Source organism: Canis lupus, chromosome 13, assembly GCF_003254725.2.
Source record: "Canis lupus dingo isolate Sandy chromosome 13, ASM325472v2, whole genome shotgun sequence".
In the NCBI taxonomy this organism is placed as follows: Eukaryota; Metazoa; Chordata; class Mammalia; order Carnivora; family Canidae; genus Canis; species Canis lupus.
This window is the reverse complement of record NC_064255.1, coordinates 59,949,567-59,974,517: the sequence shown is the minus strand read 5'-3', so window position 1 is coordinate 59,974,517 and position 24,951 is coordinate 59,949,567. Positions and strand designations below refer to the sequence as shown.

Genomic DNA, 24,951 nt, shown 5'->3' with positions numbered 1-24,951 from the left:
TACAAATTGGTGATATGAATAAAAAAATTGTTTAAATAAATACAATTTTCTCACCAATTCATCTATGTTCCTTGTGTTTTCCTTGAAGAGAGATGAACAAGAATTTTATCTTTTATCTCCACAGCATTGTTTATAAATATCTTCTCCTGAATGAAAGGGAGAAATCCTCTTCCATAAAGAGAAGTGTTAGAATAGATTCATTTTCATTCTATGGGTTTTGTTTGATTTATATTAGAATTTCCCATTTGGTGATAAACATACAATCAGTAATATTTATTATCATATTTATTGTATATATTGTTGTATCTGCAGAGACTGTTATATTTATTATTGTATCCCTAGAGACCAAGATAGTGTTTGGGACATACTTCTTAATAAATGTTTGCCAAATGAATGAATGAATACAAAAGATTAATTTAGGCAATGCATATATACACTTTTTCATTTTGGTAGTCACTATCCTATTGTGAATTATAAAAAATATACCACTTTGCCAACTAACATATGTTTTGGAAGTAAATATATATTGCTTCTAAGATAAATTGGCTTAAGTTTAAATGAATCAATTTTAAGAAAAATATTACAATAGAAAACAACTTTTAAACAAGAAAATGTTAAGTTTGAAGGATTTAGGAATGAAAATCACTAAAAGATACGTCTTCCATTCCTCAGATAATCTGGAAATCAGATGTATTAGCCGATTCATGCAAAATATATTTTCTCCAATTGAATTATTTATAGAATTAGGTTAAGAGGGTACAATTTCAGTGTCATTCTTTAAAAAAAGAAATCTTGATCTTCAAATTTGATTGACTTGGAATATGTTTTCCAAATCCAGATTAATTTCAATGTTTTTTTTCAAAGTAATATATTAACTTCACATTTGTAGTAAAATGTGAAGGATGTGGGACCAATGTCCCCCCAAAAGAAAATAATACCAAGAGAGATTTGGCATTTATTGAAATGCAAATATAATATTCTTGGTCCTTAAAGAGATAGCACGGAAAATACGACTTTGTGAACAAAAGTGTACAGAACTAGGGAAGAAAAGTGAAGATGATAGACCATTAAAAAGAAACTCAAAGGTATTCTGCTTTAACAGCATGCCTTCAAAGTGTCTCGCAAATCTTTTCCCACAATCCCTTTTATGTTAGTCCACAGCATTTTGGCAAAGCAATGAAAGACTTCACTATTTTCATAATGTTAGCTAAAAATAATACATATTTTGAGTGAATGAGAAAATGACCTATGTTTGATAGAAAAAGATATCTCATCAATCAAGGATTAACACATTGAAAAGATTAACCTCTACCTTTCTGGGATAAATGACCACATTCTTTTCTTGCTTAAATTTCTATAGAACAAATATTTTCTTTTATAATCTTCATTAAATAAAAAGTTAAATTACAAGTAATTTAAGAAGTTAGGACTTACTTTTTGGGAGATGCTGACAGATTCCTTAGAAAAAAAAGAAAAACAAGATCACTTAATTGATTTTATTCATATTAGCAATCAAGTGTCCATCTACAACCATTATCCATTGTGTAGATAACATTTAGTCTCTGTCTGAGTTAAAGAACAAGGTTGAGGGATCCCTGAGTGCCTGCCTTCAGGCCCAGGTGGTGATCAAGTACATCCAGCTCCCTGCATGGAGCCTGCTTCTCCCTCTGCCTGTGTCTCTGCCTCTCTCCTTGTGTCTCTCATGAATAAATAAATAAAATCTTAAAAAAAAAAAGAACAAGGTTGATCAAAGTTTCACTCTCTTTATACAATTCACTTACTATATTCCAGTTAATGAACTCGTTCCACACTATTTTGAGTTATCAATAACTGGATCAAATAGTTTTCCCAAATATCATCCGCAGAGAATAGAGAAATTTTCTATTTCCGCTGAACCATTTCCAATTTTCTTTTATTTTCATTACTACCTGTTTCTGTTGGTATTTTTTTAAGAAGTGAAGTACACCACAGGAAGTATGAAAATCTTTCCCTAACATTGAAGATATCTTTGGGCAACTGTTATGCATCCATGGCCAGAAAGTCATTTGGAAATTAGCATTTAATTTGGATCCAGAAACACAGGAGTCCTTATTGCAGAAACATAGAATGGATTGACAAAATATATAGTGTTCATCATGACTTCTAATATCATTAATATTAAGAGATCTTTAGGAAAAAAAACCATACAAATTTAATCTTGGTAATTTGGATGCATTGGTCTTTATTTTTTTATAGTTGTACTTCTAATTTTTTTCTGATACTATAGTTCTAATCTTATTGGTGAAAAAAAACTATTGTAAAGACTCATTAGTCAAGCACATCTTATGTTTTTGCTAGATGAAAGGATTTTATGTTTTATTAAATTGTCTTATCTCACTGGAGGAGTGATATTTCACCTTCTGTATTTAAAAAAAAAAAAAAAAATTTCAGTTTTACCGGTTTTTAAAAATGCAAATCTGCCATGTTGTCATTGTTTTGGTGACATGGATCTTTTAGAAATCTGTTTCCGGGAATGTTTAGGGTTTAGCAGAGTGTTTCCCATAATATTCATATACAAATCATTCTATACTTCAAATAAATCCTTATTTGGCTTAATATTTTTACTTTTAGGAAGTGACTGGTTTCTTGGTTTTTAAGTATTAATCCTGCCATGGTTTAAAATATAAATGTAGGTGTGCTACAGAATCTTAAAATTTATAATACCATGGCATTATATTTTATTTAGCTTATGGTGATATTTGGATTTAATCTTAAAGGAAAGATTGAAGACAATTACTGATTTAGAGAGAAAAGGAGATGAGTGATTAATTCTGGTAGATTATATCAGGGTGTCTGAGTAGCTCAGTCAGTTAAGTGCCAACTCTTGATTTTACCTCAGGTCATGATCTCAGGTGTGAAACAGAGCCCTGCCTCTGGTTCCATGCTGAGAATGACTCTTGCTTAAGAGTTTCTTTTTCCCTTTCCCTCTGCTCTTTGCCCCAACCCCTTGGCCTTATTCTCTCTCTCTTAAAACAAAACAAAACAAAACAAAGCAACAACAACAAAAAACCTAGTAGATTATAAGCAAAAGAAACAAAGTTAGTGTAAAATTGATCACTAAAGTGTTTTTATGATTATTTTTTTCCATTTCTCTAAGTGGAATTCTTACTCTAGTTTTGCTTTTGAATTGACTCTACATTGAAGAAATAATAAACTTTTCAAGATTTATGTGCCAGATATGGAAACACAGAGAAAACAGAATTCTGATCACCTCAGGGATGTGGTGCAGTTGTGCGCAAGGAGATAGTGGATGTAGGTGAGGGACTGACAGTGAGAGCTGCAAGGAGAGGAAAAAAAATCAGTTACTTCTGAGGAAATTAGTAGATTATAGGTGTGTCTTTTCAAAGCACTTCACACGACCCATCTAGTCCACCTTATCATGTTGTGATGTAATATTTACTATAGTCTCACTAGAAGAATATGAAGCTATGGAAGTTAGGGGATTATTTTGCAATAAGTTATTTTGCAAAACATTTTTAAAGTTAACCACTCTTCATCACATTGTTTCCTGTGTAAACATCATGGATTCAGAGCTACCATCACCACTTCCAAAAGTAAATATATTTCTTACTTTTAGAAAGCGGTTCCTGGGATTAAAACAAAATTTCCCCGGTACATTCAAGCAGATATGGAAGGTAGTGTATGCCTTTTAACCTATAGCTAATGTCTCTTCAATCCTACAAGGAGAAAACTTTATAAAAAGTGTTTTTGTCAACTTTGTTATTTTATATAAGACAAGGCCAAAGATATCTGTAATTATAGGTTTTAAAGGTCATACACTTGTCTCTGTTCTTTGTTGCCTACCTCTGCCATCTATATAAAAGCTTTACTCATATTTAAATAAGAATAGATACTCATAAACATCTTATTAGACTTAGCTGCTTTGCAAGAGCAACAGCCAAAAGGCAGGTAAAAATTAAGAACTTCGTATTTACTTAGTCCTGTAATATAGGTATATAGCAAATTAATAATAGTTTCACTCTTCTTAAAAATCACACATTTTCCCGTTAATCACATATTAATTTATCTTTGTTCCAGACAATTAGGAAAGTCCAATGAAAATTTTGATAAAAGCATATTCACTTGAGAGACACATGGATATGAATTTGACAAGTTCTTTGTAAGGAGAAGTTTTATTAATAGACTATAATGCAAAATCTTGGTTTCTAAAATGTGGAAGTTTTCAGGTATAGCAAGTTAGTTGGTTATCTGCCCTATATGTAACTGGTTAATTAATTTACTGGGCAGCCCCCATGACCTAGCGTTAGGCGTTGGCCCCCTGCATGGAGCCTGCTTCTCCCTCCTCCTGTGTCTCTGCCTCTCTCTTTCACTCTGTGTCTGTCATGAATAAATAAATAAAATTTTTAAAAAATTACTAATTTATGTGGGACCCAGGAAATTTGACAAAAATCCCCTACCCCTGGACAAGCAGAGCAGGACTGACTTCATTTTGCGCTGCACCCGCCTTGTGCAGACCTGCTTATTGCTTAGGGCGCTGCCCCACCCTAGTGGAGCCCCAGGGCACACCCTAATCGGAAATCGGCTCAGTGATAGGCCAGTTCAAATGGATACTATAGGTAAAATGTAATTCAGTGGGCCACCTGCGTGTGGACCGACATGACTGTGCAACTTTCTGCCTATCCCATTGGCCACTGGCCCCTATAAAGCTGCTGAGCCTCAGTCTCAGGTCCAAGTCCCAGCTCTGCTGCGTCGGGTGCACTTGGACCCAAGCTCCAGCTTGTAAATAAACCCTCGTGTGTTTGCATCGGTGTCGGCTCCTGGGTGGTTTCTCGGATTGCAATCTCGGGCACAACAATTTACTCATTCAATGAAGAGCTGTTATGACATATCAGGTACTATACCAGACGTGAAGATACAGTGATGAAACAACAAGTATACTCTATTAGGCCATTTATTTATGAGTCTTCTTCAATCTTTCAGACAATGACTATCAGAAATGCAAAATAGAGGAGAAACTCATTTTTAAAAAATGTTTTGTTTATTTATGTCACACACACACACACACACACACACAGTGAGCAAGAGAGTGGACGCCCATGCAGGGAGAAGGGCAGCCAGAGCCAGAGGCTGACTCCCCCCTGAGCAGGGAGCCCATCGGGGCTCCATCCCAGGACTCTGGATCACTACCTGAGATGAAGGCAGAAGCTTAACCAGCGGAGCCACCAGGCGCCCAAAGCTCATTTCTAAATCCGTATTAGTTGAACCCATACATGCAGTCTGACTCCCTCATGAAAAGCAGCAGGTGGAAATAGAACTGTTGGGTGCAAGGAGGTCTAAGGAGGTCTGGGTGCAGCTCAACCTGAGCCAGGCTGCTGAAGCTTGAGCAAGTCACTGAGCATCACTGCACCTCATCGCATATGTGTAGCAAAAGAAAGACTACTAAGGAGACAGAGTTCTAAAATCTTTTCCAGTTTAGTCTCTAATACTGTGACGGTGTATTAGTCCACAAGGTTTGCTGACTGTGTATCAACTTAACTTTCCCAGTGGTTAAACAAAGAACTGAAAAGTAAAATAGGTATTCTAATGCATTTTTGATCTATAACAGTGCCTTACCACCTGGATCCAGAAATATTAAATTCATTATTTTTAAAGGGTAAAATTTTGTTTTACTCCAATAGTATTAAATTTGCTGGTGATCCTTACCTACGCACTTCTGGGGAATGTGTACATATAGGCATTATTCTGTCTTAATATTTGCATGCCTACATTTGTTATTAATTTCTCATTTTTACCAAAAATCTCAGGTATATTTGTTTACTCTTATAGGACGATGCATAGGGTATTCATTTTAGGAGCATTTAATACTGACAATACTTTAAAGTACTATTATAAACATGTTATTGCATCTTAAAATATGAAATAAATGTATTATATATAGCAGTGTACCTCAATTTTACTTAGACAGTTTGTTCTCCTTGTATAAAAGAAACTGGAACATAGACAAATGTTAACTGAGTTAAAGAAATGGTTTTAGCCTGTTAATAAACAAGAATCAGAAATAGTTGCAGTTATTAAGCACCTGCTATACACCAAATATTGTGTCAGATATGTTATAAATATTATTTCATCTCCAGAACAATTGTTAGGTGAATATCTCAGTAATAGATGAAAGAAATGATCCAGGAGTCCACACCTTAAATACACAGTACCCTGGATTTCCAAAAACCTAATTATGGTGACTTAGCTCTTAAAATAAGACTTTGGCATTTCATAATAAAATAGAGTAGTAAAATAAACATTTTACAGTTTCTAAAACATTAATTGTATCCAGAAGTACTAAAAAGGAGATAAATCAGTAGCTTATGTTATAGAACAATTTCTAAAAGCACATTAAAGTATACAGACATTAGTTTCTTTAAAAATATTTTTAAAAGAATGCTATTAGGTTTTTCAATATTACAATGCATACAAAATAACAAAAGGATAAATAAAAATATTACCTTGCTTCTTAATTGAAAGGTAAGAATTCCAGGCAGTGGGAGGTCTGAGTTGGGTTATCATAGCATTATTTAAACTTAGTTCTTCCATAATATGGTAATTCTGTGGTTTAAAATACCTAAAAAGGATTTGAATTCTAAGAAGCCATGATGATTAGAAATAGTTTCTCCATTCCATTTTGTACCACATATTCCAAGGATTTAGGAACGTGATACTATAGGTTGATTTAGAACGTGATAACAGGAAATGAGGATGGTATCAGGTGGAGTGATTATCTATATTCTGAGTTTGTGTGGCTTCCCTCTGCCATATGTGGCTCACAATAAGGTTTTATTTTTTCCTAGAGGTACCTCAGTGTGTCTTCTAGTCTAAAACATCTTGAATAAATATTTAAAGTGACATTTTGGATATGTTAATTAAAATTTCATTAGTATATGAAAAATAATATTCCCCATATTCATTGCTTACCATTTGCCACCACTAAACATATGGTTATCCGAGGCAAGTTGAGGTGACATAGTGGTTACTGACTAGCAGTAACTTTCATAAGGATTGAAATTCTTAACTTCTCTTGATAGTTTCTCAATCTGTAAAATAATATGTCATATTTCATCTGATTTCTAAAATTTAATGATTAACCACAATTTATGCAAAGTGAGTTGGTATCTACAAGGCACCTACTTTTTCAGAAGTCACAAAATGAAAAGGCTATGGTAACCAGGCAGGTAGCACAAATGCTGAAAACAGCTCCAGGTTTAAGGAAAATAAGGTATTGTGGGGACCCTGGACTCCCTGAAAGTGCAAGCCTGGTCTGAAGGAAAAAGTTAAAACTCAACCCCAGTCAATTTTGACATGTAATATATACGCTCCATTGTTACCACAGCTTCCTTTTTTTAAAGATAAGCTAAATGTGTCATTATTTATTCAGATCTTTTTGTGTATTGATTGTCAACGAATTAAAATTCTTTAAAAATATTGCATCTGCTGACAACTCAAGCATAACTGGATCTCGTTTCAAGGGCTGCCAATCTGAGATATCTGGAAAAATGCTCGTTTCTAGGCTCACGTAATTGTTGGAAACCAAATTATTCGGAAAACCGGGTCTTCTGGTTAGCTGCAGCATTGATATTTATGCACCGAGTTGTTAAAATTCCTACTAATTTTGTGTAAAACTGTTTGTATAATTTTCCACACATGTGAATATACCCTCAATCCTAGGAAAGACCAATTGTTATACATGGTACTTAATCACTTAAATCAGTTTCCCCCTGCAAGATTATGTTTCATGCAATTGCTATCTTTTTCATGTTTCAGAATTTTATGACTCCTTTGCTGCTTCCTATCAACCATATATATATATATATATATATATATTTTTTTTTTTTTTTTTTAATCATTTAAGTAACTTTGTCCTCCGGAGGAGAAGAAATTGAATTTTACATTGTCGCTTATCTGCCACTTAGGTTGGCCTGACACTGGTTGATATTTAGTAAATGCTTTCATTTCACTTAACAGTCAAGACTACCTGCCTTTAGCAGCAACAGCTTCTGCTTTTACCTATTGCTTTTAATTTCTGAGAGCATGAAAACCAGATAGCTGTTGACTTCTGTGACTCCAGTTAATGTTCTATGGGTTACTTCTCTATAAGGAGTCCATCTGCACCTCTCCCACCACCTAAGAACTTACCTATATGTTTACCCCCTTTTCCTCATACCGTTTTACTTACTTTGTTTATACTGGGCTCCTTTTCTTTGTCTAGGGTGTCTTCAATTCTTCAGGCTACAGGTACCATACATCTAATCATTCTGCTCCACCACACTAGCTACGTTACACATTCCTCCTTTCACTCTTTTACCAAACTTCTTGGAGGACTTCATACTTGTGGCTTTTCCTTCTAATCTCTTCAATCCATTGCTTCTACACCAGTTTATCTTCCATTGGTTACATCATTGTAATGGGCTTCCTAATAGATCCTCTATTTTCTTGTTATCTCTAAAATGCATTTTCTACACCTTCTTCACAAATATTTTCTTTCTAAATGTTTCGGTTAGAAAGACATTTGTATGGTTTCTTATACTGTCTAGGGTAATGTTCAAGATACTGAACATAGAATTTAAGGTCATTCAGAATCTTCTCAGGAGACATTTCTGGTCCTACTTCGTGACACGTCTTATGCCTCATCACAATCTTTCCAGAGCATAGTATGAAATGTCCCATGATCCTTCCAACTGGGAATGCTTCTCCACCACATTTTCTGCCTTGTAATACCCATGTGTTTATGAAGCTCCAGTTAAAATTTGAACCATGTGTGAAAAGGTCTCCAAAATCTTTGATGTACTTTGAACTTTTCATATCTACTATGAACAAATTATCTGGATAGATACTGAAGTTGACTCACTATTTGGTGAAGAATTCTTGAGTACCTAGTATGTGCTGGATATTACCCTAGGCATCTGGAAGAAAGCTGTGAACAAAAGAAAACTTGTTTTTTGTACAGTTTGTATTTTAACCGGTTGAGATATTAATGCATGATAAATAATAAATCGTTGGTTCAATTACGATGCATGCTCTGGGGAAAGAAGAAAGAGGATAAGACATATTGGTAGGGATGAGGTGTTCACTATTTGGTGAGGGGTCAGGAAGTGCCGCCTTGAGCAGAGGAGTAAAAACTTGAAGGAAATAAGGAAGTAAACCTTGCGTATAGCTCAAGAGGAATTCAGCTGCAAATGCCCTGGTGTATGAGTATACCTGGCAAGTTTCAGAAATATTGACTAGACCAGTGTGGGTTAAAATTAGTGCATTTGGTGGAAATGAAGGCAAAGAGGAAATAAGGCCATAATTCATGGTGTTGCCAGGATTTCAGGAAAACAATTACACTGAATGGAAACTGATGTCAAGCACAAGATGACTTGGGGAAAAATAGACTGAAAAATTGAGAGAAGAGATAGGAGTTTAGAGGCTATTGTAATATTCCAGGCACATGATCATGGCAACAGTGGGGATGATGGGAAATTGTCATATTCTTAATATACTTTAAAGTCAGAGCAAATGGAATCTAATAGATAAGGAGAAAGGTATCAGAAAGAAGAAGAGTTCAGTAATTACTCTAGATTTTTGGCTTAATCATGGGGAATAATTTAGTTACCATTTTCTGAGATGAAAAAGAAGGAGACAAGGGCTGGTTTGTGGGAAACACATCAGGAGCTTAGTTTCACAAAAAGTTGTTTCAGATACCAATCATAAATATAAGTTGGAATATCGATTAAACAGTGTACAGTTATGTTTAATTCCCTAATGCGATTGATGAAAATTACTAAAGGACCTACTGAATACAAGGCCCCTCTCAGTGTCAACTCTTTGAGGTTTCAACCTTTGCTGATGCTAATGTATAGCTAATAGGAGAATGGAAAGAAATGGAAGCTTTTACCATCAGAAATAAAAAGCTTACAGTAGAGAAATTCAGTAGAATATAAGTAAACAGAGAGAAAGGAAAGTCCTATAGTAGAGTAGGATGTCCTGTATTATTTCACTGGGCATGTTTATGTACCTGTAATCATATGTTTTTGTATTTTTTTAAAGATTTTATTTATTTATTCATGAGAGACACAGGAAGAGAGAAGCAGAGACATAGGCAGAAGGAGAAGCAGGCTCCACGCAGGGAGCCTGATGTGGGACTTGATCCCAGATCCCAGGATTGTGTCCTGAGCCAAAGGCAGACACCCAACCACTGAACCACCCAGGCATCCCCATTTGTTTAATACATTACAGTGATTATATCTATAGTTCATCAAGACACTTCTATACAGAACGTCCTCAAATATAAGAATCAGGTTGTCCAGAATGAAAATAATTTGTGGAGGAGTTTGTGCAAATCCGTAAGAATAAAAAGGTGGGTCATGAGCAAACAAGCATAAAGGCCAACAGTCCTTTGAGAATGGAAGCCAAACTCAAACACAGGTTAAAAAGAGCTAGGAATGATTTAAAAAATGTCAATTATCATTAAAAATGTTAGTAATTGGTTATCAAACATTGACTCATTGGAAATGAGTTGAAAACTTTCATTAATTTCTAAGTCTGAGAAGAAGTGGTCTCTGGTAGAAAAAAAAAGCATTAAATTATGTGATCTGTGAAGAATAATTTATGAGAAATATATATAATCATTTCTATTTGTGTAAATGTTTAATTCAATACATTTTTGGTATGTTTTGAGAAACCCATAAATGCAATGTTGATGCCAACTCAAACCATGCTCATTGTCTCTCATTTTAAAATCAAAATGTTGCTTTCATACACAAAAAAAAAAAAAAAAAACACTTTTAAACTAAACACCTACTGCTCACTCCAATAGCTACATGCATGTGTAGTAAAAGTATAAAATAATGCCAGGGAAGGAAACAAATTTCAGAATCACGCTTACTGCCAGGGAGCTTAGTGGGAAATGGACTTGAGTGGGGAAAACAAAACTTCAGTTGTATTGACAGCGATCTCTTCACTAACTAAGAGCTTTATAAAAATTAAGGTATAGTTTATGTTTTGTGGAATACACATATTTTGAGTCTATCGGTCAGTGGATTACCAGAGTGGAGGTATGTATCATTTCCATCACCCCATCATTTCCCCCCTTCCTTCCCCTCTTGATCATTCCTCTCAGAAACAATCACCTGAATTGATTGATAATTAGTTTGTCCTGTTTTAGAACATTATTTATATGTAATCATAGAATGTATACTCTGTGGTGTGTAGCTTTTTCCATATGGCAAAATGCTTTTAAGGCTTATCCATGTTGTTGCAATTATTGCTAAGTAATCTATTACAAGAATCCACATAGTTTTTTTATCCATCTCCTGATGAAGGACATCCTAGCTATTTCTAGTTTGGGGTTATCATGAAAAAAGATGTCACAATATGGTTTGTGCAAGGATTGTTGGAGATGTGTCTTTTTATTTCTCTTGGATACGACAGAGGAACAGTATTGTTGAGTCATATAGTAGATGAATATTTAATATTTTTATGAACTGCTAGACAGTTTTTCAACATACCATTTGCAATCATTTTACACTCCTACCGGCAATATGTGAACATTCCTATCACTCTATGTCCTAGTCCACATTTAGTTTTTTAGTCACTCGGACTTTAACCATTATAGCATGTGTATGGTAGTATATATCATGTTGATTTTAATTTGCATTTTCCTGATAATTACAGAGGTTGAGCACTAATCCCTACGTCCTTTAGAATTTATTTCTCGGAAGCCACATGCCTCTTATTCTTTAATTATATTATTTTTGGACAAAATTTTGCCTATTTTCTTTAGCGTAGTTATTTTTCATCTACTTAACATATCTATTTGTAAGAAACCATTTGAAAAGATAGTTTCTGTATTCATTTGAGAGGGAAAGAGAGTGCACAAGTGAGGGGAGGAGTAAGGGAGAAGGAGAAGCAGACTCACCACTGAGCAGGGAGCCCAACAGGGTGGGATCCCAGGACCCCAGGATCATGACCTGAGCCAAGGCAGAAGCTTAACCACCCCACCACAATAAGAAGACCCTTTTGAAGCCTTAACATTGATTGCTACACCCTATCAAAGTGTTATGAAGTATCAAATCACGTTACTGGAAAAAGTTATAAGAAATGAAATTTATTAATAACATTGCATTATATATCTTATTCATTACAGTCCACTTAAATAATCAAAAATGTAAAAATTATATAAAATCCTATAAAAATGCACACTAAAAATGTATAGTACCTCAAATGTCTTTACAATCCTCAATTAGGCATATACCATACATAATAATATCAAAATCTCAGAATTTCTTCAGATGAATCCATTTATTTTTCTTGAAAATGGTGGGATATAAAAGGGATAAATAGCTCCCTCAAGTTGGCATTTTTACAATGCCTATGCTGAAGATAAAATAAACGCTAAGTATCTTAGACAGTGCAAGATTATATATTCTATTTTCTCAGAGAATTCTTACAATGTAGTATCTATTTTTTATAATGATTTTTCTGTTGAAGTAGAGCATAAATATTTGAAAAAATAGACTGTAAATAGTTCCTGTGAATAAAAAGATCCTACCTCTTCAGATGAATTGTTAACTTTTATAGGAAGACAAGGAGAAAAACGATACCTTAATTTTACAATGTGGTTGAATGTAAAATTACAACTGACCCTGAGTCACTATAATGATTAAATATAGATTTGATGCAGATCATTGGATAATTTGTATACCAAACTAGCTGTTTCTATTTAAAGACTTTGTATAAAACTAGTAGTAAATATAGATTAAAGTAAAGATGTTTTCCAAGTTCGAATAACAAGAGTTATTCTCTCTCTCAAGAGGTAGAAGTCTCTTCTAGTTTTATCAGAAGCAGAATTGAGATCCGGAGAAGACATGTGATGGGCTTAAGGACACCATTGGACTCAGGTCAAGAAATACTGACTTTTATTCCAATGATTTTTACATTTAAAAGCTCTCTTTGTCCCATATGCTGGCAAATTGAATTTAAATAAAATTTTAAAAAATAAAAGTACTCTGTCTTTATTGAGCAATCTTTCAGTTTTGATTTTCAGCCAAATATATCTGTGTGTGTGTGTAAAAATATATTTGGTCTTCTTCAGGAAATTTTTAAGCTAATTTGAGGACAAATTTGTGAAAAATATAATTTAATAAACATAGATAAAAACATAGTCCAGATCACAAATATATTAGGTACTGTTAACGTGATTAGTAAGAATTTCTCCTCTAAGTTTTCTCATGTAGCTATAGACATTGTAACCACCAGAACAAGAATAAAGGTAATAAACAGACACTTGGTTTTATTTGCTTCCTAATAAGTAGCTGTGATAAAGTGCTAACTCACTCATTCCTTAAACATGTATTGATCATTCTGTGTCCCAAAATGTTGTGAAACTAGTGATACAAACAAAATTAAGATTATATTCCCTGATTTCAAGGAGCTGAATTTCTCATGAATTTATACAAGATAGGTGAGCCAAAATGCTGTGGAGAAAATATAGTTAAAATTAAAAATGTTATGAGATTTTGAAATGTTCCTATCACCTAAACTAGTAAAGCAGGGGACATCTAGGTAAAGATTGGAGGAAATGTTGTGCCCCATCCTACAATATGAGGATAATTACAGAAACAAGGATGTGAGGAAATGGGAGGTATTGGAACTCTGACATAAAAATGAGGGAGGCTGTAGTGTGGGAGAAGAGCAAAGAGCTGAGTTCGAGAGAAAGATTGGTGGGAGCTGAGGTACAGGCCCACAGGAGCTAAGAGTCTATCTATATCTCATTTTGGAGTCAGCAGGCAGCATGGAAGACATTAAGCTGAGAATAATTGTATTTTAAATTATTCACCATGGGATCAACATAGAAAAGGACTGAAGGAGGGGAAAATAGCAGATGGGATAGCCATTGAAGACTGTGTGAATAGATTGGTAGTAAGAGTAAGCGCTCATTTGTAGAGATGGCATGGGGTGATGATTGAGAAACAGATTGAAGGGCAGCCGGGAGGCTCAGCAGTTTAGTGTCTCCCTTCGGCCCAGGGCCTGATTCTGGACACCTGGGATCGAGTCCCACGTCAGGTCCCCTGCATGGAGCCTGCTTCTCCCTCTGCCTGTGTCTCTGCCTCTCTCTCTGTGTTTCTCATGAATGAATAAATAAATAAAATTATTTAAAAAAAACAGATTGAAGAAATATTTAAAGGAAGAAGTGGCAAACTATCACGCAATCAAAAATTGTAGAATAATGTTTCTCTACTGTGAGAAATAGGATTGGAGAAAATCGTTAACTTCTTTCTACTAGTTTATGAAAAAGAAGGTAAAACCTTAATATGGGATCATTTGCTATAGTTCTGTAGCTCAATTGTAAGCAAGTGAATTTAGATCTACTATCTGTGAAAATGAACCACATTTGAATTGGACACATGAAAATTAAAAAGATAATGTGAGGGATATTCTGTAATTATAAAACTTACAAAATTCTCATTATTTCTTCTAATTAAAAATGCCAGAGAATAAGAAATGGGTTTCTTCTGATATTGTTATGTCAATAATGATAAAAGAGTATAGAAACATAGTGCACCTAAAAATGGAAGTATTACATTTCTGCTAACAGGCTCCCGTCCTGCCATTTTTAAGAGATATTCATAAAGAGAAAAATGTATGTACCATTCACAGGTTTAAAATGGGAAAACTTTTATATATGTGTTTACCTGGGTAACCTCCACTTAGGTCAAGATACAGAACCTTTCCAGCACCTCCGAGGCTCACTTCTAACCCCTTTCAATAATCCATCCAAAAGATGACTACTGTCATAATTTCTAAATCATGGTAGTTTCACCTGATTTTGAACTTCACGCAAATGGTATTATACAGTATGTATTTTCTTTTGTACTTGGTTTCTTTCACTCATGTCTGTAAGAGTCATCCATGTTATTACATGAGGTGATAATTGCTTTATTTCCATTGTCTAAATAACCTATTGTTTGAGTAACTGTAAATCAGCTATTTTCCTGCAGATAGACATTTGTTTGTTTGCTTTTTTTTTCTTTTATGAATAGCACTGCTATGAACTTTCTTGAACATGTCTCTTGGTGGGCAATAGCACTTACTCCTTTTGGTTATTAAAAAATTTTAATCATCAAACACATGAAGAAATAATAATGACCCATCCATTATTTTAGTTTGTTCTTCTCTGCCAGTTTTCATCATTTACTTATATTAAGAGCATTGGGTACTATTCAGGATAGAAATATTAAGACTATCTTAATGAAGGGGCCCCTGGGTAGCTCAGTTGGTTAAGGATCTGACTCTTGATTTTAGCTCAGGTCATGATCTCAGGGTCATGAGATCAAGTCCCATGTCTAATGGTGTGCTGGGTGTGGAGCCTGCTTTTGATTCTCTCTCTCTCTCTCTCTCTGTCTCTCAAGTAAATAGGTCTTTTTAAAAAAGGAATATCGTAATGAAGTTTTCCAAAATACAGGCACTGTACAGAATCTTCAGCAATGTCATGATGTAAGAAAAAAATACAAACATAGTACTACTTTTCATTGATATTATATTTAAATTAGAATCAAGAAGAAAGTGATCTTTTCCTACCAAAAAATCTTATTTGCTGGCTTTCAAAAAACCTATTGCAGGATAAAATTTTAAACATAAAAAAAATGAAAATGCCCCTTTTAAACAATTAAATCAGTTAAATACAGTGATTGAATAAAACAAGAATGAGTAGCTAGTGTGTGCTATTAATAATGCAAAAAAGGAAACTATAATGCTGAAAATAAAAATATAGAGAAGAGGTAAAACTTAGATATAAGAATAAAATAATTTAGAAAAGTTCATGTCAAACTTTAAAACAATAGTTAGTTTTTCAAAAAGACCATTTATGTAAGCCAAGAGATAATATATTTTGAGGTTAAAAATATAATAATTATAACAGAATATATATTAGACTTTTTAGACAATAAATAAGCTTACAAGTACTCACAACAATACATTAGCAGCTTATTCTCCCTTTTGGCAAGTATCCTTTGTTTGGATCATAAAAAATAAAATCGATATCAATATCTAAGGCAGCTAAATAATTCAAATAAATTATTTTGCATTTGACTTCTAAGTACTGTAGCTAGATAGGCTCCCTCTAAATACCTATTAAATCAGACTGAGTTTTCAAATATATATTATTCGGGTGCCTGGCAGGTATAGTTGGTTAAGTGTCTGACTCTTGATTTCTACTCAGCTCATAATCTCAGGGTTGTAAGATCAAGCCCTGCCTTGGCTTCTCAGGCAGAGTCTACTTGAGTTTCTCTCTCCCTTTCCCTCTACCCTTCCCCACTTCTCTCTCTTTCTAAAATAAATAAATAAATGTGCATTACTAAGTCATGTTCAAGGTTTATTGCAATATGTTTGATTATATTCTTTTTCTTTTAAGTTTTTCTTCATTCTTTTCTCTCTCTCTTCCTTTTTGTATTTCTTCCTCTATTCTTTCAAACAACAGATATTAAGCACTGTTACAGACTCTGAGATCACATTACCGAGATCAGAAGGAACATATGAATAAAGTGAACATAAGGAATTTGGAATTAAAATTCAAATCCTACTTTCATATAAATAGAAATGTTTATAAACCACATTGAGATTTAACACATTCTACATTTTAGATTGGAATACTAAATTATAGTGTCATTATTCTGTAAGGTATACTTGAATTATATTTAACAAGATAGGAATTATGTGGATAATGTTTGACATTAAGAAATCATATCTGGCAATTGTAAGTAGAGAAATGGTGTTCTTATTTTATCTATGATCTTATGTGCCATGACCAGTGGATGATTTTATAAAAGTCATAGGTCAGAATTTGTGTTGCTATCCTCAAATAAAGAAGGGATGATTCATTTTCCTCTAAGACGAAATGCTATGCTCTTGAAAATGTCAAGGTGTTGCATTCAGAAAGCTCAACAAAGAGATGTTGATATCTCAAAGAAACCTTAAGGATGTAACCCATAGCCTAGTTTTATAATGCATTTTCCTGTTTTATGTTTTTTAAATCTCCTCCAATGATCTTTAATTATCAGTTCATACTAATGAGAGAAACCCAAAGCTGCAGAGTCTCTGACAAATTCTTCAAGTATATTTTTAAGCCCCAAATAAGTTAGGTGTCTCATTCTCCTACAATATAGAGATGTGAAATGACAAATTTGAAACAATCTTTGAGTGCAGCTAGATATAAAATATAGTTTAGAGTACAGGGAATTCAAATGGAAAGTTACTGACACTGCCCTCAAGATGCTTACCTACTATTCTGGGACATAAGCAAATATGCAGAGCTGTTTAGGAGACAGTTGAGTATATTTTGGGAGTCCTAAGATATACACGGTATTCATGTGGGTAAGATGATATAGGGAAAATGCAATCAGATCAAGAGACTGAGGTCAGAAACTTATAGAACATTAATGTTATGTATGAGAAAAAGAAGATGAGTACAGGAAAGTACCTCAGAGAAATAACTAAATGAAGAGATTTATGAGGAGAATTTCCAAGAAAAACCACTAACAGAACTGAATAAAAGAGACTTTCAAGTGCAAATTACTTAATCTCTTTCAGTGTCATTTTTCTCATTTGCAAGATCTTATAGTAATAGTGTTGAGAAAAAATGGTGAAAAATGCATATAAATCACACTGCACAGTAAAGTTGGCCAGTAAATTTTAGAATTTATAATTGTCTTTCTTACTTTTATCATTGCTACCATCATTAAGAAAAAAAATAGGTTGAGTAGGAAACAAAAAGGCAGAGAAGTTCCTTTTGAAGTAGAGGAAAATCCAGATATCTTTGAGACTGGAGGGAAGGCTAATATTCAGATTTAGGCTGAGTTATATAGAAGGGTCTAACTAAGCGTTTGATGATCTAATGGTCTCAATATTTTCCACAAAGGAGGTCAATGAGAGAAAACACTGTTAGAATAAAGCAAGTGTAGATATGAATTGAAATGCTATATGTGTTTCTATAAAATATTATCTTTAATATTTTAAAAACCTCATGTGCAAGGTGGACATCCTTGTATGAAAAGGAAAATCCAAACTTTTATTAACTCCATTTTCTCATATTTGGAGGTAAATATTGAAATAAGATTGGAGCCTTGTTACTTATTTTAGCTATTGAAATTAATATTTGACTATTGACCATATTTATTTTGACTTATTAAATTAATACTTATTTCCTGCTATTTCGTCTTTGTCTTAGCATTTTATAACAATAAAATAAATATAGCTCCTACCAAAATCTAATGTCTTGAGAGATTTGATTTGATAAATTTGTCTTCAACAAAATATATGCCTTGAGGTCAGAACTTTATTCATGTCACACTTAACAAATTGAATCCTACCATGTGAAATTTAATCCACTCAGTTTGGGTGTTGGAAGGCTCATGTCCTTCAAGGGAGGCTGGTGACATATTTGCTTGTGATAGAAAAATAACTCTTGTCACCACCTCTTTAAACAAATTCATTTCCTTAATTTAATTCCTTTTGGTTGGATGATTAAGTATAATGAAAACAGAATATTATTTCTACTTATTCTTGATTAAATATGCTAGACTCAATAATATGCTATTTGCCTATTGGTTTGAACTCAAAATTAAATTTGAAATTTGATTTTGTATCACATATTTTAAGGAAATGTTTCCAGAGTCGGACCAGAAATTATATCCCTTAGTCCCTTTTCAGCTAATAGAGAGAAAAGGGTCTATGTCTGAAGAGGGCAACTAGATAATTTATATCAATAATCTTCACAAGCTATTCCTAAACATTATAGATATATAGGTTTATCCCAATGAGCATAATCTTTATTACACCCTTCATAACTATTCATTAACCCTTCAAAAATACTTTTTAAAGAAAACTACACCCTGTACTAGTTATTTTGAAATGGATTATGGTATGTTTGACCAGATTTCCTTTTTTTTCTTTTACTTTTTCTTTCCTTCTATCTCTATTTCCTTTCTTTCTTTTTTTTTTTTTTCCATTTAACCATCTGAACAGCAGTTAGTTGTAAAGGCACTGGGAATATATGAGTTATGTGACCCTTTGGAGAGTAATATAGAAATGAAGAGACTATATCTTTAAATATATATAAGACATTTGGAAATTGACAAGTAGCTATTGTCAGTTAAATGAAGAAGTGTAAAAACTAAAGCTAAATGTAACTGTATCCCTATTTTACCTTGGAAAATTGAAATGTATAGGCATTATTGATTCTTCCTTTTAATTTAATGATATAGGAAGGGCACAAATTATGCTTAACAGAAGTAAGAAGAAATGATAAAAGCAAAAATAGTATTTTTATGTTAACTATATTCTCATACTCTACGAACAGGAGATGGTTTTAGAAGACTAATGAGCAAGAACATGTCCTACAACTTGGGAATAAAGAGAGAAATAAAGTACATTGTCTCCATTACTCAATTCCATGTCCTTGAAAATGAAAGGGTGTTTCATTTAGAAGGCATGTACTCAATGAAGAGCCAATGCAATTTCATTAAGAACGGTGTCCTAAGGATGTAGTACTTGCTGAGGTTTTATATTACCTTTTTCCACTTTAATTTTTTTTTTTTTAACTACTCCAGTTAGTAGGAAAAAGTCTCTAATAATTAACTTATCCAAATGAGAAAAGTTAGAGTCCGGTGAGTCCCAGGGGAGAGCTCAAATCCTAGAAGCCTATATAGTTACCTGCAAAAGCAGCTACATTAAATAATAATGTTCCTGTTTCATCTTAATATAACAAAAAAATAGAGACCTGATAAATTTGCTACAAAATGTGAGTTCCAAAGGATACATTCTGTGGATAAGAGATTCAAGTGAACACATATTCACAAAGTCTACATTGTAATTTGGGAAATATAAAAATACAGAGATGTCTAGCATACAATTGGGTATGTCAGTCTAAATTTGGAGGCTGAAATACAGGATCGTGTCTGACCATTGGGCACCATCAGACAATAGATGGGAATTAAGTCCTCAGAGTGGCAAGATAACAGAGGAAGAAGGTGTACAGAAGAAAAAGAGGCAGAGATCTGAACCCTGGAGAATATCAGCATTAATTCTGAGAAAAGGGAGTCAGTGTAGAATATATAGAAGTAGTTCAAGAAAGAGAAACAAAGAGGCTTCTGATCAGGAAGATTTAATTAACAGGACCAAATGCCTTTGGTTTGAGAAGAACAAAAAAGAAATTACAGCTAACTAACGCCAACAAAGAAATGTTTGATGAACAGTTCTGAGTGTCTAGTAAAGAATAGAAAACATAAGCTAAAAGGGGACAATTACATAGTTGGGAGATTTTTTTTTTATCCTTTATAATGTAGCTGCCAGGGAAAGGAGTGGCAAAAGTAGATTTTTTAAAAAACGATTTTATTTATTTATTCATGAGAGATACACACACAGAGAGAGAGGCAGAGACACAGGCAGAGGCAGAAACAGGCTCCGTTTAGGGAACCCGATGTGTGACTTGATCCCAGAATCCCAGGATCATGCCCTGAGCTGAAGGCAGACGCTCAACTACTGAGCCACCCAGGGGTCCCAAGAAGTAGATTTTTAAAGATTTTCCGGGGTTAGGCTTTTCCAGGTCGGATTGTCAAAGGCAGGGAGTCAATGTGATATGAAGAGAAAATTTGAAATGATCCAAGGTGAAGCCTAGGTGAGTGCGAAAGGAAGGAGGCCAAGGGGAAATAAACAGAATGGAATACTACAAGGGAAACTGCAATGACAGGATTCTTTGCAGTCAAACAAAAAGTAGTGCATTTGACTGGTATCTTCATAAGAAGAGAGACACACAGAAGGAGAAGATTGCTTGCAGACAAGAGAGGCAGAGATTGAAATAACACATTTACAAACCAGGGAATTCCAGGATTGCCAATAAATTGCTAGAAACTAGGTAGAGGTGAAGCTTGAACCCTAGAACTGTCAGAAGAGCAAGCCTCTGCCAACAGAACCGTGAGAGCATACATTTCTGTTGATTTTAGCCACCAGTTTTGATAATCTGTAATGGCTACCCCAGAAACAAATACAATGGGAGAACTTGTATATGCTTGATAATCAATTTATTATGCATAAGGTTTTTAAACATTTTAATGATGTTATTAACACAGAGGAGAAAAGGAGATTTTCCAATAGTTCAGAGACTACTATTACTATTTTCAAAATATTGATCATTAATCTCTGGTGTGTGTTGTCCATGTAACATTATTTGATTAGATTTCTTTTTTCTTACGGAAAATCTAGAAATTATGATGGATCCAATTATTTTTAAATTGTGATATAACGCATAATATAATGCAAATATAACTGTATTGTTAAAAAATTAAATTCCAAAACATAATTTTACAAATACTTTGGGTGTATGTGGTATATTGGGGCTAATAAGTGTTACTAGATGATTAAAGGATTTTTCTTTAGGAAGAATCATTTTGAGTAAGAAAGCAAATAGGACTTTCCACCAAGCCTGTGGAGAAAGAGAAATATTATTTTTATTAAATTTGAATTAAATATCAAACATTGCTAACACTTCTTTTCAAACTGCATCTAGATATCCTCTGAGACTGACTAAGTGTTCACAGACGCCTATTTGCCAAATTAAATATTTATCAGGCTTCTCTCCTTCCTTGAGCTCTGCTTTCCCCCAAGCCTGAACAAGCACTAAAGATGGAGTGTGCCCTTTATCAGATGTTCCAGAGAATGGGCTAGCCACAGTAGGCACTTTGTGTCACACCCTATTGGCCATCTCTCATTGCTTGCTTAAGTTCCCCTCAAAAGTTTCTGCTGATCTTTGCTAAATTCTCTCTAGCCTGTAAAAGAAAAGCCATTTCTATTGGATTTTGAGAAACTTGCAGATTTCTGAGATTTAAGTGTTCTCCCAAAGCAATGGACTTTGTCTAACGAAATTCTCTCCTTATTTACCTTTGGGTTTGTTTTGATGACAAAGGATCCCTGACCAAAACCTGCCATGGTTAAAATCATTCACAGTAAATAGCTTCACCAGTATCATTCTATACAACTTGCACAATCAGACTCTGTATTGCAGTAAATTGCTGCTATCCCTATTCTTTTTTTCCTCAAACTTTTATTTCTCATCCTAAATTAATTTGGTAGTTCCTCAATGGCCTTCTTCATTGTTTAGATCCTTCTCCCTCCAGGTGCCATGGACCTGCTGGTATTGATAGGCCTGAGGAACCCATCCACTCACAACACTTCTTTGTGAAATGATATTCTGACTGATGCTTGCTTGTTTTTACATCCATCTTTAAAACTAGATAATAAGCTGTAGAGTGCAGGGACTCTGGCTTGGTACTTGTATCTCTAGGGGCTGTCTCACTGAGTGCTCATGATGTGGTCAAGTAACAGCTCATGAACACAAATTTGTTTGACCCTTATTTCCTTAAATGCATACAAGGAACTGTATTTATTTCCCAATATTTCATTCCACTCTCTTAACAAATTCCTTTATTTCCATGTCTTCAAATCTCCTAGCCAAATTAATTACATATCAAGGGATTACTTTTATTACTACTTTGGAGAATTAAAAAATACCGAATCATTATAGAAAAATGGATTGAATGAACTTCTATTGTCTTCTTTTTCTCCCCTGGTCACTTTTCAATTTAACTGCTATTGTCTTTCAAACTTAACATAGCTAGAGTATCTTTAACATCCCTACTGAAACCTAGCAAAACATGCACTAAGCCGAACTTCCTGAAGAATGACAACAGATCCAGCAAACAAATGGGCAACAACAGAGCACTGTCACATACTGCTCAGCACTTTTACTTGCTAATCCAATTCTGATAACTTGCATCTGTTTTCTCCCCTCCTTCCCTGATTTAGTGTCTCATCCAACCCAGCATCAAATCTATCGATTGCCTTTTCGTAGGGTCTCTCTCTCATATTTCTCCAGAGTCTATCACCAAGACATCAGTTCCACCACTTCTCTGCTTAACTATACTCTATTCATTTCATCCAAATTAATTTTTGCCAAATAATAGTTTTAGTATATTCCTCCTCCTTGCTCTAATATACTCAGCGATACATAATGCTTATGGAATCAAGTTTAGATTCTTTGTTCTGTCATTAATGGCAACAGGGAATTCAAGGTGAATGAATTCTCCATGTGCAATTAAAAATAATGGAATCCTCTAGAACAGTTTCATCTCTGAATTGCAAGACAGTCTTCTTTTAGTTCCAAAAAAACTGCTTTAGTTTTCAGTGAAATATTGAAACTTGCATAGAATTTAGAACATCTAATATTGTTTTAGGTAAAATTGACATTTTAAAATCAAATTGGAAATACTTCCATTTCTTATTATTGGTATTATATTAGAGCAGCTGTCCCCATTCTCATTGCTTGTCGGAATCCCCTAGGAAGTTTCAAAGTTTATTGCGTTATGACCATACAGAGATCTTATTAAAATGTAGATTCTGATGTTGTGTAGGTCAAGGTGAGGTTTTAGACTCTACATTTCTGACAATTTCCCAGATATTATTGATGCAGTGGCTCCAAAGATTACATTTTTAGAAGATAAAGTTTTAAATAATATTGGGCACAGATTTAGAGGCAGGGCAGGCTGCAGCTGTAAATTACAGCAATTTTAATTAATTTTTAATGTAATATATCTTTTAATAGCTCACAGATTCTATGAATTGATGAAGTGTCATCATATACCCGTTTTGTCCTTGAGAAAAAGAAGTTTAAAAAAATAAAAGAAGGAATAGTTCAAGGTCATGTGAATGTAATCCTCAGAACCAGAACACAAACAAAAGTGTTCCAAGCCAAATCCTTGCTCCCTTCATCATACCAGGACATTTTCCTTTTGGAAACATTGAGATAAATAACCACACTTTAGGAGAGTTACACCAGGCTCCAATCCTAAACTGGGGCTGCTTTCATTTTTTTTTTTTTTAAGATTTTATTTATTTATTTATGAGACACACACACACACACACACACACACACACACACACATACACACAGAGGCAGAGACATAGGCCAAGGGAGAAGCAGGCTCCCTGCAAGGAGCCCAGTGCGACTCTATCCCTACTCTGGGATCGTGCCCTGAGCAGAAGGCAGACTCTCAACCCCTGAGACACCCAGGCATCCCTGCTTTTTTGTTTTAATATCTTGTTTTTGTTTTCTCTAGTTTTAACACCACCATTGATACCTCTGAAGACTATAAAATGTCACTAGTTCCAGCTTACCTCCATAATCATGTCCTAGGGTTCTTAATATTCAAAATGATGGCTATGAAGAAGGAGGGTATTGTGCTGGGGCCTACAAACAAAAGGAAAGAGACAATGGCTGACAATTGAGACGATTGCTATGCAAATATTCACCTTAACTTCTATTAAGAATTTAGGTTGTTAAACTTGGTAGGAACTTACATATCAGCTACATGATTGTTTTTTCTAACTTTTGGTTATGTTTTCATTTTTTTTAGAGAAATGTTTAAAAGAAGGTAAAATGATAAAGCATTTATGCTCTACTGTTTGTTGACAGTTTCATCATTTTATAATACATGAGGGATTAATGATAGCCAACCATTTATAAAAGATTTACATATCCTTTATAATACTACCTCCAAGCTCCTACTTTGCCCATCCTTGAATATTCCAGGGAGAAGGAAAATTGCTACTTCCAGGTTAGGTGGAATTTCTACTTTGACTCTTGACTGATAATAAGCTTGCTATGTCTTAGAAATTCCATATTCCTTAATATTAGCTTCTGTTAATCCAAATATTCCTCCTCTTTCCTTCTGATTCTTATTTGATGCCATTTTAAATCATTAATTTGCTCTATGACTAAGAATTTTTTAGACCTTATCACACTGAAATAATAATAAAGGATATCAATGGTACATTTCATTAAGAAAAATGTTAAATAAATGAAGTTTCCTAACT

General features: G+C 34.1%; 2 protein-coding genes across 22 annotated transcripts in view; one reads left to right on the top strand and one right to left on the bottom strand.

Annotated features, from left to right (window-relative positions):
- The window catches only part of CSN2 (casein beta), a 113,355-nt gene that overhangs the window by 15,739 nt on the left and 72,665 nt on the right, over positions 1-24,951 (top strand). The gene's annotated exons all lie outside the window — the stretch shown is intronic.
- The window catches only part of STATH (statherin), a 55,586-nt gene that overhangs the window by 24,444 nt on the left and 6,191 nt on the right, over positions 1-24,951 (bottom strand). For 3 of the 21 annotated variants that reach the window (XR_007401743.1, XR_007401742.1, XM_049093027.1), the window contains one exon: positions 24,253-24,325. The exons of 16 other annotated variants lie outside the window; for them this stretch is intronic. Coding sequence is in view for 2 of the 5 variants with exons in the window: in XM_049093027.1 (XP_048948984.1) it covers positions 24,261-24,325 (65 nt within the window). In the remaining 3 variants the exon portion in view is untranslated. Of the gene's footprint in view, positions 1-21,082; positions 21,506-24,252; positions 24,326-24,951 lie in introns of those variants that run through there. 2 more of the 21 variants (XR_004812545.2, XM_035710848.2) reach the window with 1 other exon arrangement.